Genomic DNA, 12,653 nt, shown 5'->3' on the forward strand with positions numbered 1-12,653 from the left:
TTGTGCTTCTAAAACTGAACCAACATAGGCTTTTGGACTCTAAGGTCCTTCTCAAATGAAGCACCCAAGCCTGTTGAGGTAAGGTAGCAGACAGAAGACTCCCTCTGCTCCAATGCCATATCCAGGAAAAGTACACAGGCATCCCATCAACTAGGGAAACGTGGAGGCAACATCCGGCAGAGAAAAGGCAGGAGGAACAAGGTCACAGTATCTAGCAGGCAGGAGCTTACGTGTTGATGGGAGAATAAGGACATGGCAAGTCTTCTAATGTCCATTTTACTTTCTTTTACTAAATCTTCCCTTCCTGGTTTCCAGACTGCTGAGCAATGAGGTTTTATGAAGAAACAGCAGCTTTAGTATACTTTAAACATAATACTGGTGGCACGTATCAATGGCAATGCACTGGGTACTTCAGGTTCTTCCTCCCAGTTTTTTCAAATTTCAGTTGATTGAAAATGCAGTTAAACAATCTCACATTGAAAGGAATCTCACTCACACTTCTACCAACCTGAATAATGTACATATGCTATGATAGAACTATGCTGTCAAAAAGCTACATTGCTACCTCAAGGTGATTTCAGACATACAGCTCCATGCTACAGAAACGAAATAGCAAGGGTACAAAGGACATGGCAACAATGGGTAAGCTGATTGTGAAACTGTTGTTCATTAAATACTACAATATAAGAACTGGAGAGCACTCAATAAAAATACAAAGAAGTCATTTTAGCACACAAAAAATAACTTTTTTTAGAAGAGCACACAGTGAACTTTTAGAGCTTGCTGGCACATGAAGCTGAGGTAACACAGTGCCAAAAAGGTTCAAAAAGGTAAACGTATAAATTCACTAACAGGTCCTTAAATCGGAAAAAAAAGGGATAGATGGGAATCTACCTCCCCTCCCTAATCCAATGACTGCAGATGCTGAGGAAATGCAAGTGAAGTGAACTAAAGGCAGCAGCCAGGCTTATGTCATGTCTCAAAGCAACAACTTTTCACCATTGTTAGAGGCAGAATACTAGGTTAGACGAATTGTTCTGTAGGGCTGAAAGCAGTATTGCTCATGTTTAATTTACACTGTTTTCACATTTTGAGAGTTTAAAACAATGCTTATGCCTGCCACTGAACCATGTAAAAAGCTACGGGCTGACTGTCAGATCATCAATCTGGTTCCAGCTTTACCAGATGGAGACAGGACATTAACAGGTCAGCTTCGGTACTGCAATCCCTCCCCCTGCTCCCCAGCTCCCCCAGAAAAACTAGCATTGCTTAAGAGCAGGCAGTTTGATCCCATACCTACATCAAGAAACCCTCTAACCAAAACCAGAAATCAGGTAGAATCAACTGTTAACACGTAGATTTTATTTCTGTATTTACAATGTTTAAAATATATCAGTATCTAGCTATTCTTAATAAATGCAAAAATAGAAAACTTCCCTTTTCAACAAAAGTGCAGAAAGATAAATTAGAACATGATAACTTTAAAACATACAATGTTATTTCTCAGTGTTTTTACTATGAAAACAGATTTGTAAAACAAGCACCATAATTCATCTTACAGAAGACTTTCCATCAAAGCAGCATCACAGGGCAAAACAAGTAGGATGTTAGTATGGAAACATGGTAGCACATTTTTGAATATAAAATATAAAACTGTTCTGACTATTTTTTTTCAATAGCTTTACCACATAGTCGAATATTAACTGAGCCATATTTGGTTGTCAGCACAACAAAGAGACCTTCAAATTTTCCTTCTGCCTTTGGCTTGAACTGGACCGGCACATTGATGTAATGATGGGATCTGTAAAAAGGTAATTATGTGCATATTCATTGTTAATAAACAAGTGAATCCTACCAGATAGACAAATTCTTGTCTAGTTTTGATTTTCACCAAAATAATATATTGGATGTGCACTGGATCATCAAGTTTATTTTTATAGATTTGATTATCTATTATTCTTGAGGAACTTTGATCGTAAAAGTAATTATTTCCTACTGATTATACAAAGTACTACAAAACTTTATTGTTGTTAGTTTACCTAGATAAGTTTGGTCTGCCTTTTTGCAATAATATTCACAGTGCATAAACTATATTTAGAGCAAAGTTACTACACTTTTTCCATCCACAAGTCACATGACAAGTACCCTAAAATTTCCAGTTCTTCTGGGAATTCCACCAATCTGAAGCTAGTAAAATAATTTCAATGACTTCTAATTGCCTCCACATTAAAAAATATTTTGCTGAGTTATTGCAAGTCAATACACCCATCCTCAAACAGTGTTTTAAAGGCTTTACACTACACCTTTTAGGTTATATAATTCCTCTACTATTCAGATTGCATAGAAAGATGCAATGGGTGGTTGTCTTAATTGTCAAAAGCCTAGAGTGAACATTTAAAAAAAAAAAAATATAAGCTGTACAAGCAACAAGCTGGAAATGCTGAGTCGCAGCCTATTGGTTCCACAGCATCCAACAGAAAGATCCAGCACTAACAGACAGGTAACAGTAACAGGCACATATTGGAATAAGGAAAAAATGAACAGCATCACTTAGTAAGACAAAGAAGAGACAGCTTGTTTTCTTTTATTGTAGCTTCATTTTTCTCCCCTTAACAGTATGTAGTATTATCCAGCGTCCTCTGGCATATTAGTTTCCCTGCTTGTTCTTATTTTGTTCCTACCTTTTCACATTCCTTTCCTCTACACTAATCCAACCCATCATAATCAGTCTGTGCTCTGATCCCTCCCCTACATTTGGAAATCATAATATTGACCCTACATAGAAGCCTGATCCCAGCCTCATTTGTTTAGTATCATCCTTAGTGCTAAAATAGTTACACTAGCAAATGTATTTTGATTTTTTTTTTTTTTCTAGACAGATCCTGGTCAATTAAGTAACTTAAGAGTACAAACTTTCAGAATAAAGAGTGGTATGCTACTGTATTTTTTTAATTGGGTTAATACAAAACAAAAGTACTACTTATGCAGTACTGAACTACAATCAACAATATAGTAAAGGAATACAGCCAGATCAGGGTTTCGTTTCTAATCCTTGATTGCCAAGTGTTGTATAATAGACCTGGCACGCTCTGTCTCTATCTATAATGTGAGATGAAGATATTTACTCAGCTTTATTTTAAAAAGTCCATTTTATAAATGAAGAAAATCAGTATAACTGTTTAATCTGTAACAGATGCATTATATTAGAAAACACAAATTTTAGTAAGAATAGAGTCTGAAGCTGCATACAACCAAGCCACCTGAGAATTTACAAAAATAAAAGTGAATTCAATAGAAAGTCAGGAGGAATGTACAAGTCTATATCATCATCTCTAAATTAATACATGTGTGCTTCCTTACATATCCTAACACTTACTCAAAAACAATATAACCAAGCTCAAACTTACACTATCAAAAAAATTAACAGTAAGTTATGTATCTCTTTTAAAGAGATGGCAACATCTGGCTGTCAAATTTTGATTTCCACAATGTGTACTATATGGCCTCGCTGATACTGAGGCAGAGCACAGTTTCTTAGCATATGACAGCTATATTCAATTCCATTTGACCTCTAAATTCAGGTGTCCATTTAGTTGGTGCTATACACATAGTTCTCTTCTAAAAGCAGAATTAGTCAGACATTATTTAGAGTTTGTTTTGGAGCAGTCAGTTGATTTCTCACAATCAGGATAAGGCTCAACACACTTGAATTGTCATGCTTCCTTATCCAAAGGGAAAGACGCTATTTTTATTTTCTTCAACTAACAAAATGGGAAAGTTCAGACTCTAGCTACAACAGCTTTTTGGGCTACCACGTAGCATAAAAATTCTTAGAAATGAAGTAACCTGGAGGACTTTTCTCCTGTACAGTAGCCAGAAACTTGTCAAGAAGATGACCAGTTGAGTAACTTGGTCTAGTGGAAGGTGTCCCTGCTCATGGCAGGGGAGTTGGAATTAGATGTTCTTTAAGGTTCCTTCCGACCCAAACCATTCTATGATTCTATGAATAGCATCAAGACAACCAGAATTCCCCTGCAATTAACTGTTTTTCTCTTAATAAAAAGTTTTACTTTAAACTTATCACTATGCCTGCAACTCAGTCTATGAATACTATATGGCCTCTACAGGTTGTTGCATCAGTTTCAAGTGGTACTTCTGAAAAGTCAGGTATGTCTGAAGCCTACTTCATAGACAAACTAATATTGTAGCCTTCTGAACACAACAGCAGCAATAGGCAAGTTTAAAAGGAATACTGTGGGTAAGCTGCATCTAAGCCACAGTAACCAGATCTATCATCAATAGTGACCTCCGACGCCCAGAATAGTGGCTACTGGAAACAAAAATAACTAGTCAAGCAAAAAACAGGTTTTTACCTTTTAATAATATCCAAAGTATATACTATCCTGTAATCAACTTATTTCAGATGGCTTCTGAAGGCAATACAAGAGAAATGCCTTAGTTTTCAAACTTTTTTTAGTTAGACATAACGTGATAGTCCTTCTAGAAACAGAACTTAGCCAAAGGTTTTTAAAAAGTCAAGTGGTTTTCAATGTTTCATCCGTATGCTTATATCACTTAAGAGTCATCTTGTTAAAGGCACTCTCTCTCCAGTACAAATTTCTGCTCTGTCAACAAATAGAACTCCTCTTTTGAATGTGAATTTCAGAATGAATTAGTTCCTACCTATTCTTTGCAGGACTTATAATATTAGCTAAATGGCATCTCTGTGGTTAAAAAAAACAAAATACACGCTTTAAGATATTTGGTAAAGATTATTAAAATTCCTTTTTTTTTTTGTTTTCTTCACTACAGTTTTGGTTGCAAAATACGGTATTTGGATACAGCCCATTACTACTCTCAGCTGAGCAAACTGTGGTAAAGAAACCAGCAGTGCTAAGTATTGGTACTTGTGATCACACAGCCAACTGAACAAGAACTGGCAAGCAACCATACCAACTTCTGAAGGCCAGACTGTTGATACTAAAAACAAATACGAACTTGCAATTCCATTATTCAGATTTGAAACTTGATTACACAGCATTGCTTTCAAATTTGGCCCTCAAAGTGAAGAGGGCCAAATGAACAGACCATGTCTACTACATGACACTTTTTTGATCCAAGAATATATGTAGGTGGTACTTTCTATTTTCACACTTTCACTTACAGACTAATATTCCAAGTTCCTGCAAACAATTTTCTTATCCAATTACTTCTGAACATTACTTTGTAAGATCTCCTGTTAATCTAGTTTAGATGGAAACAGATAACACTAGCTTTCTTGAAACTCTCCTTGATGCTGTTCTCAAATAAAAGCCATTTGAAGAAGTTCTTTTAACACTTTTTTAAAAGCATCTATCCAAGTCAAGTAATTCTTCTGTGCTTATGCTCTTAAATGGGAGAGCGTCTTCAGAGAACTATGTTGACTTCAGGTAAATGAATTTTAAACAAGCTAGGAAAGGCCAATATTTCCAACTGGGGAAAAAACAGCCAAAGTGACTAGAAAAAAAAGGGTTTAGAATGTTATTAGAAAGCGCAGTATATTCAGTTGATAACCTTTAGAAATGACAGGCTGAGTTTTATATTTGTTAACTCTACTTTGGATAAAAGCAATAGGAGTTTATCACCTCTCTCAGAAAATATACCAAAAAGCTTTTACAGCATTCCTCAAGAATATTTTTGAAATATCTAATGTCTTCCAGAGAAGTTTTCTTCCACCCCCCCCCCCCCCCCCAAGGACAATCAAGTCATCCTGTCCTTTGTCTGCAGCTGTACAGCCTCAGACAGATCTAGTTAGTCATCTTTATTTGGACAGATTTTATCTTGGTCACTGCCTCCATAAAAAGCCCTTCTGTGCCATCTGATTTGATATATATTTAATAAAAAGATGCCAGTTAAACAGAAATACTGGAACTCCAATATTTCCTCCACTGGAAGTGGACTTATAACACTTTGCACTGAAAAGCAGCCTTAAGAATACCTTGAATACCTGTGGCTAACAGCACCAAAGCCCTGTCTTCATAATAAATGCTAAGTATCATTGGCAGACACAAAACTAGGTTAGAAGCCAGAGTATATCTAGTTCCATTTCTGATTTTGCTCACAATTTCTGTTCTGTACACCCTTAGTTTCCCTGTCTTTACAACAGGCACCTGTTTAAACACTGAGAATGTATGCTGTACAACTTCTAATGACATGGTTACCTTTCTGTCTTTCTGACAATCCCACTGTTACAGATGAGCACGTGAGATGCTATACTTCTTGAAGAGATGACTAATAGGACTGTCAAATACTTGTTGTAATGAACTCTATAGATGACTGGGTTTATTTTGAGGGATTGTTATCACTAACTTCAAAACTCCTGTTTTGCAGGTAATATGCTGAAATATTTAGTATGACCAGGCAATTCCACTGGCTGCTCAAACCTTTTATTTGCAGAGAATCTTTGATGCAGCTTTGCAGGTTTGTCAAATTAGAAACATGATGAAGGCAATTTGCTTGGGCTGTTGTGCAGAAAGTATAAATGGAAGGAATGACTTGATTGTGCACAGCATGCCAAATGGTTAAATGAAGCATTAGGCTTAGCATTAAAAGCAGCAGCCTGTTAGAAACAATTTGCAGGGAAGAAATTGGCAGATGCAGAAATAACTGTGGGCTCATTCTGCTTCTAACCAAGATTACAGAGTACAGCTTAGTGCAAAAAAAAAAAAAAAACCAACCAAAAAAAACCCCAAAGAAAACACCAAACCCAAAAAATCCTTTAACAAGACAGCCAGAATGTTGGATATTTATATCTACATTTTAGCACTGTACATATAGAGAAGATATTTATCTTACTGAATTACTTGGGGTTTTTTTTTGTTAGGACAGAATGTTAGCATATGCATTACTCACCTTAGAGAGTATTTTGAGTGCTTGATGTAGAAAGGCTCTCCGGGACTTACAAATTTCAGCTGCAATTTAATACAAAATGCTTAAAAGCACACTATATCTAAGTTTATCATACTCAATTTATGATAAACCAGGTCACTTACAAATACAGCTTTACACAGACCCATGGTTTAAAAATAAAGCATGCCCACACAGTAAGAAAAATTCACATCTCGGTATTTTAATGAAGTTTAAAATAAATAAATCAGGATAATACCAAATCTATGCAAACTATCATCTATTATTTTTTCAGTTGCAAATACATTACAAGTACACTTAGCCATTCAGTCAAACAAAAAAAAAGAGGCAAAACTACAGGACAGCAAAATTCTTCAAATATTGACTTTTGAAACTAACAAACTAAAACTTATGCTCTTGCAAACTTCTGCCAAGAGTAAAAATAACAGTGCAGTTGAAAAGAATTATGAAAACATATTTAAAATAAAGTCTGTCAAACTTACCAAGTGTGTTGTAAAGGAATTATTCCGCAAGTTGACCTTTAATGTGCATGATTCCCCAACTCGAGTTGGAGGAAAAGTGTACAGGTCTTCTGGTGCATATACCCCTCGAGTTATCTCATTTTGTCTGATTTGAAAAAGGGATTTAAGATATTAAGATTTCCTGCTTATATGGTCTGGATATATTGATTGCATACTTCAAGTTAACAGGTGTATTTTCTGAGACTAAATCAGGAAAAAAATTGAAAGATCCTGAAGGCACCAACTCTCACCTTAAATTTTATAGGCAACGCATTTTAGCCAGAAAGAATAATGAAAGCATCACTGTGGCATAAATACATGTACTTTTACTTATACACACTTTCACAATCCGAATTTTTTCCCCACCCTCTTTACTAGAAAACTAGACTCTTCTCAGAGATGCCGTGTTCAACCAAAATGTTTTACTCCCCTGCCATATTCACATCATGTCCTAGTAAAAAGACTGGAAATCAACTTAATACTGAAGACCAGCAAGGTTAAGACATGCAGTACAGCGGTCTTCTCAGAAGTAACTTTACAGTTCTACAGAGTCTCCAAAAGGGGAGTATAGAGAAAGTATACACAAGATTCTACTGCTGATACCAGTTAATTTACAACAGCAAATCACGGTTAAGCAACTTAAACCCAACTGAATAGAAAAAACATGGGAGATGGAACAGCACAAAGCCTTTAAGAGCTTTGGCAAGTCTGGTTTTTTGCAGCTATTTACTCTAATGTAGAATCATAGGATAATTCATGTCAGTAGAGACTCAGGAGGTCTCTAGTTCAACCTCTTGCTCCAGTCAGGGTCAGCTGTGAGGTCAGACCAGGCTGCTCAGTGTTTTGTCCTATCAGATCCCAAAAACCCTCAAGGACAAAGACTGCACAGCCTGTTCCACCACGTAGCTGTCCTTATGGTAAAAAAGGTTTTCATTGTGGGGTTGGGTTTGTTGGTTTCCTCCCCTCTCCTTTCACCCAGCTGCAGACTCTCTCGTTTCAAGTTTTGTCCATACATACCCTGCTTTAATATGACGTGCTTCAGAGTAAACCTTCATTTCTGGTATAACTGGAAGCTCAGTTTTTGTGAGGGCACTTGCAGAAGCTTTCACAACTGAAGTTTCATTTTCTGTTTTAGTACCCTATTGGGAAAAATAAAGAAGTCTTTGAACTTGCATTCAAAAGTATCTAAGCATTCAAGTATGTAAGTCATTTCCCTTCCCCAATCCAAGACATTTTGTTTAAAGTATAATCTTTCAGGAACAGCAGAGTCTGGATCATTGAGACAGAAGCAATGATTTAGGAGGAATACTTCAACAGGCTTCTGTGTCTTACGAATGCTTTATTTGTTAGAAGCCACAACAACCAGCAGTGGGTTGTTCACAACAACCCAGCAGTGCAGGTGGAATCTCAAGAAGGCTACTAGCAATGAAGACTTTACTAAAAGCCAAAACAGAAAACAATTCCTCTGCAGATATTCTGCCCATATGCTTCCTGAACAGCAGTCAGCTAAACAACAACTGCTAAGAAGGAAAGAAGGTGTAAGTTATCATTATAGTTTGAATTCTCACAACAGCAAAAAGCTTTGTAATAATTTTGTATTACGAACAATACACCCTTCTCAAAGATCTCTCCAGAGAAATAGAATCTGATAATGCCATACATGGTAACTGTTACATTCAGAAATTAGGCCAAAATACTTACTATCATCAGGACCCCCATTCAGTGTACTCTAACACAAGGAGACCAGATCACCCTAAGGGAATACTTCACCAAATAACCAAATTAAAATTCTGTGTTGTTTAACAAATCCAGCCCAATACTGTTTGGAGTCCTTTGGGTCACAACATCTTGAACAAAATTAAAGAACCAAAAGAACCTCCTATACTTATGGTTGTACAATATATTCACAATTTTTGAAATGGGGCTGATGTTTTAGACAAGCAGTTGATTCCCTTATGCAGGGAAGATTAAAAAAATAGATTCATTTTCAATAGAGCTGCTATGACAAACTTGTCTTTTAGACATTCGTTTCTTCTATTGAAAGAGCTGCTAATCAGTCTGTCAGAAATAGCAGCAGCCAAAAAAACCCACTTAATTTTAAAGAATATTTTTCAGTTGCAAATAACCCATGAACCATAGCAGAACCCAACAGATAAAGACAAGAAAGGATTGGTACATGTGTCCTGTTTCAAGGGTTTTTAGTTTTCTAAGTAGTGAAAAAATGATGGGTGTCATGTCTCAGTGCTATCATTCAAATTCTAGTTTATCAATAAGACAAGTTTACTGCATGAGAATAAGGCACATTATGGAAAACAATCAGAAGCTCCCCCGAGGTTTATAAGGGCATCTTGAAGCACTGCATGCTTTGCCATAGCCTGTACCGACTTCTCCTGTTTCAAATGAAAGCAGTATGTTAACACTGCCCAAATGGTTCCAATTGAACACTGTTTTACCAAAGTAACCTCAGGAACATAGAAATTTATTTAGCTTTAACGCTGGAATTATTTTGCTCCCAGAGTTTAAAAAGACTTTTCCTCCTCTTACTTCTAGGATATCCAAAGAAGATGAAGCTTTGTACTGCTGATAATAATAATGAAATTAGAATTCTTAGTTAGCACTATATTTTGTGTTAAGTATTAACTTAAGCTCAGTTTGCTGCAAAATGATACATTAAAAAGTTACATGGTTACACAGCTAAAGTACATAGACCATGTAAATTGAAAAAAGGTATGCACTTAATATTTGTTCTATCTTCAAACAACAGCAGGGATTCTTTACGCAGTCCTCAACTTTCTACGCGCTACAGGAGCAATCAGAACATAGGTGCTGCCTCAGTCTTCTGGTAGGTTCTTGCTAGTTCCCCGTTTCACCCAGAAGGGACCAATAATTAGATAGAAATGTCGGTCCAAGACTTTTGTGCACAATGATGGAACTCATTCTTAGTTCAATGATCTTAGAAAAATACCTGATAGCAGCCTAAAAATGTTTCTTGGGAAAAGAAAAAACTACGTTTGAATGGTCAGCACTGAGAGGTTGGGGCTACAAAGCACGTGTAGAATCCCTCCTTTCTTTGTCTCTGGGATCAGTTTTGGAGACGTGATCTTCTGAGCCCCTGACTAGGGTTTCCAGTGGTGGGGATTGCAAACAACATGCAGAGGATAATCAAAGTCAGAGTTAATCGTTTTTTTTTCAGGGAGAGATGAAAGTGGTAAGTGCCACTGGTTTTCCTGACTTCATCTTGTTCTTTTATTTCTTTTCTGAGCTCTTCCAAATTTTGCATTTCTTTTGAAGTGGTACTATAAATAAATACCACTAAGTCACTCTGAATGACAGTCAGTCAGTCTTCCCACTTCATTCTATCAAAAGTCACATTAACCAGAGCCGTAGCCCTCTGCCTGGGCAAACCCAGCAAGATCGAAGTCCTTTCCAAAGTTTAGTAATACAGTCTAGACTCATAATCTATTATGTCCTACGGATCAAAATCGATTTGTCTTCTCAACTAAAAGTCAACCTGATTAAAAAGCTGCAACAATCTAAGTAAAGGTTCTGTGTTGACCCCTCTTCCAAACAGATGTATGGTTCCTTACCTAGTTGATAAACAGAGTATTTCCATTTCAACTCTTTTTCAAAATGATTGTGACATATTTCAATATTTTCTACATTTTTTTTCCCATATGCACAAAGAGATGCTGGAAAGATCTAATTGTTAACAGCTTTGAAAAGAATCAAGAGGAACAAATCTGACACAGTAGTTCAAAAACATTAATATCAAGTTGTGAGCTCAAAGATTTACACAACCCTGACAACTAGTAACATTTTAAGAAGAGAATTCTTCTAAACTCCACATTTCTGATAAAGAATTAATCTTCTCTCAATTTCAGCTAGCTTTAAATTGACAAATGACAGAAATTTTTTCCTCATTTTAAGGAATTACATATACTTTAACATACCATTTAACATATACTTTTTTTTAACAAGTCCCCCTTTCAACACAACTAACTACTGGGAAGAACAAGGACCTTACAAAATAAAAGGTAAGGTACCCTGACAAGAAGGGTAAGTAAGGTTCCTACTACCAAAACAGACTTGGTACTCTGAAAAAACATCCAAATCTTTATCTGGGCTTCTCAGAAAAATCAAGTCGAACTTTCTGGAGAGGAGAGCAAAGTATATATACAGCAATCATACAATGCTGAACATACAAAGCTCTTCACCTTCAGCTCAGTTAAGTAATCACTAGAATCAATTCTTCCTAGTAGTCATAGATTCTCTGTCCTATGTAGACTCCTCTTGTATGGATGGCGAGGTAGGGATTAAAAGCAAGGTAAGGAGAGAGACAGCACGCACAGAAAAATCAGTTCTAACTCCTAACCTCCTCCCTTCCAAGCCTCACCATAAAGTTCAAGCTGAGGAACAAGAGCAGCGAAGAAGAGCTCAAATCCAATCATACCCATGTACAAGTCTCAAAAATCACCCCCCACCTATGTTGTTACTCTGATAAAATACTCAAACAGCTTCTATCAGAGACACATCCATATCTCCAATATGGATATTTGAAAATTCCAGTATTGCATTGAGTTACGTATTAGAACAAAGGTCAGTTACTTTGCTTTTTATTTACAAAAATAAAACCAATCCACTTAAGTGTCTGGTACAAATAAATCTGCATCCACAGAAACAATTCCCACAGAAGGCAAGTTTGTCTCCACCTTCTCTGAACAAAATAAAATTTTACATCTTAAATGGCAAAAGAGAATGCATTATCACATAAGTAACATGAAAAAGGTATTTTTGTAACATTAGGAAAACAGTACAGTTTAGTCCAACAAAAATACCAGCAGGATTATTTTTTTTTCCAGAATACACCAGTGGATATAAGAAAGAGTACTGTATAGTAAAATTAGGATATTAAAAAAAAATGTGCTCAGGACAGCTTTTATACCATTTATATACTCACCGCTCCAGAAAGCTGAAATCTTAATTTGTGTTTCCAACTAGGTTTTTCAACTGGGTGACACTCAAGGTCCCAGAACTGGGAATAATCCCCTTTATCTCTAGGTAAAAAGATTACAGCAACCTACCAAAACAAGAGAAAAATTTTGTAAAAGCTTCTTAGAATAATCTAGTCTTCACAATTTTACCTACACAAAGTTACAGTTAAGCCGGAACAAAATTTACACACTACAGAACATACATTCCACACACAGGTCATCTTGCAGAAAACACCACAGCTCAGCCTCCTTTGCC

General features: G+C 36.3%; 1 protein-coding gene across 1 annotated transcript in view; it reads right to left on the reverse strand.

Moving 5' to 3' along the window:
- Positions 1 to 1,662: 1,662 nt before the first annotated feature.
- CEP192 (centrosomal protein 192kDa) overlaps positions 1,663 to 12,653 on the reverse strand; it is a 73,837-nt gene continuing 62,846 nt past the window's right edge. Inside the window, exons 39-43 of the mRNA XM_009889084.1 lie at positions 12,364 to 12,483; positions 8,424 to 8,545; positions 7,389 to 7,512; positions 6,892 to 6,950; positions 1,663 to 1,801 (exon numbers count right to left, since the gene is read on the reverse strand). Coding sequence (XP_009887386.1) covers positions 1,663 to 1,801; positions 6,892 to 6,950; positions 7,389 to 7,512; positions 8,424 to 8,545; positions 12,364 to 12,483 — 564 coding nt within the window. The remainder of the gene's footprint in view (positions 1,802 to 6,891; positions 6,951 to 7,388; positions 7,513 to 8,423; positions 8,546 to 12,363; positions 12,484 to 12,653) is intronic.

Source organism: Charadrius vociferus, unplaced genomic scaffold, assembly GCF_000708025.1.
Source record: "Charadrius vociferus isolate BGI_N301 unplaced genomic scaffold, ASM70802v2 scaffold65, whole genome shotgun sequence".
Taxonomy (NCBI): domain Eukaryota; kingdom Metazoa; phylum Chordata; class Aves; order Charadriiformes; family Charadriidae; genus Charadrius; species Charadrius vociferus.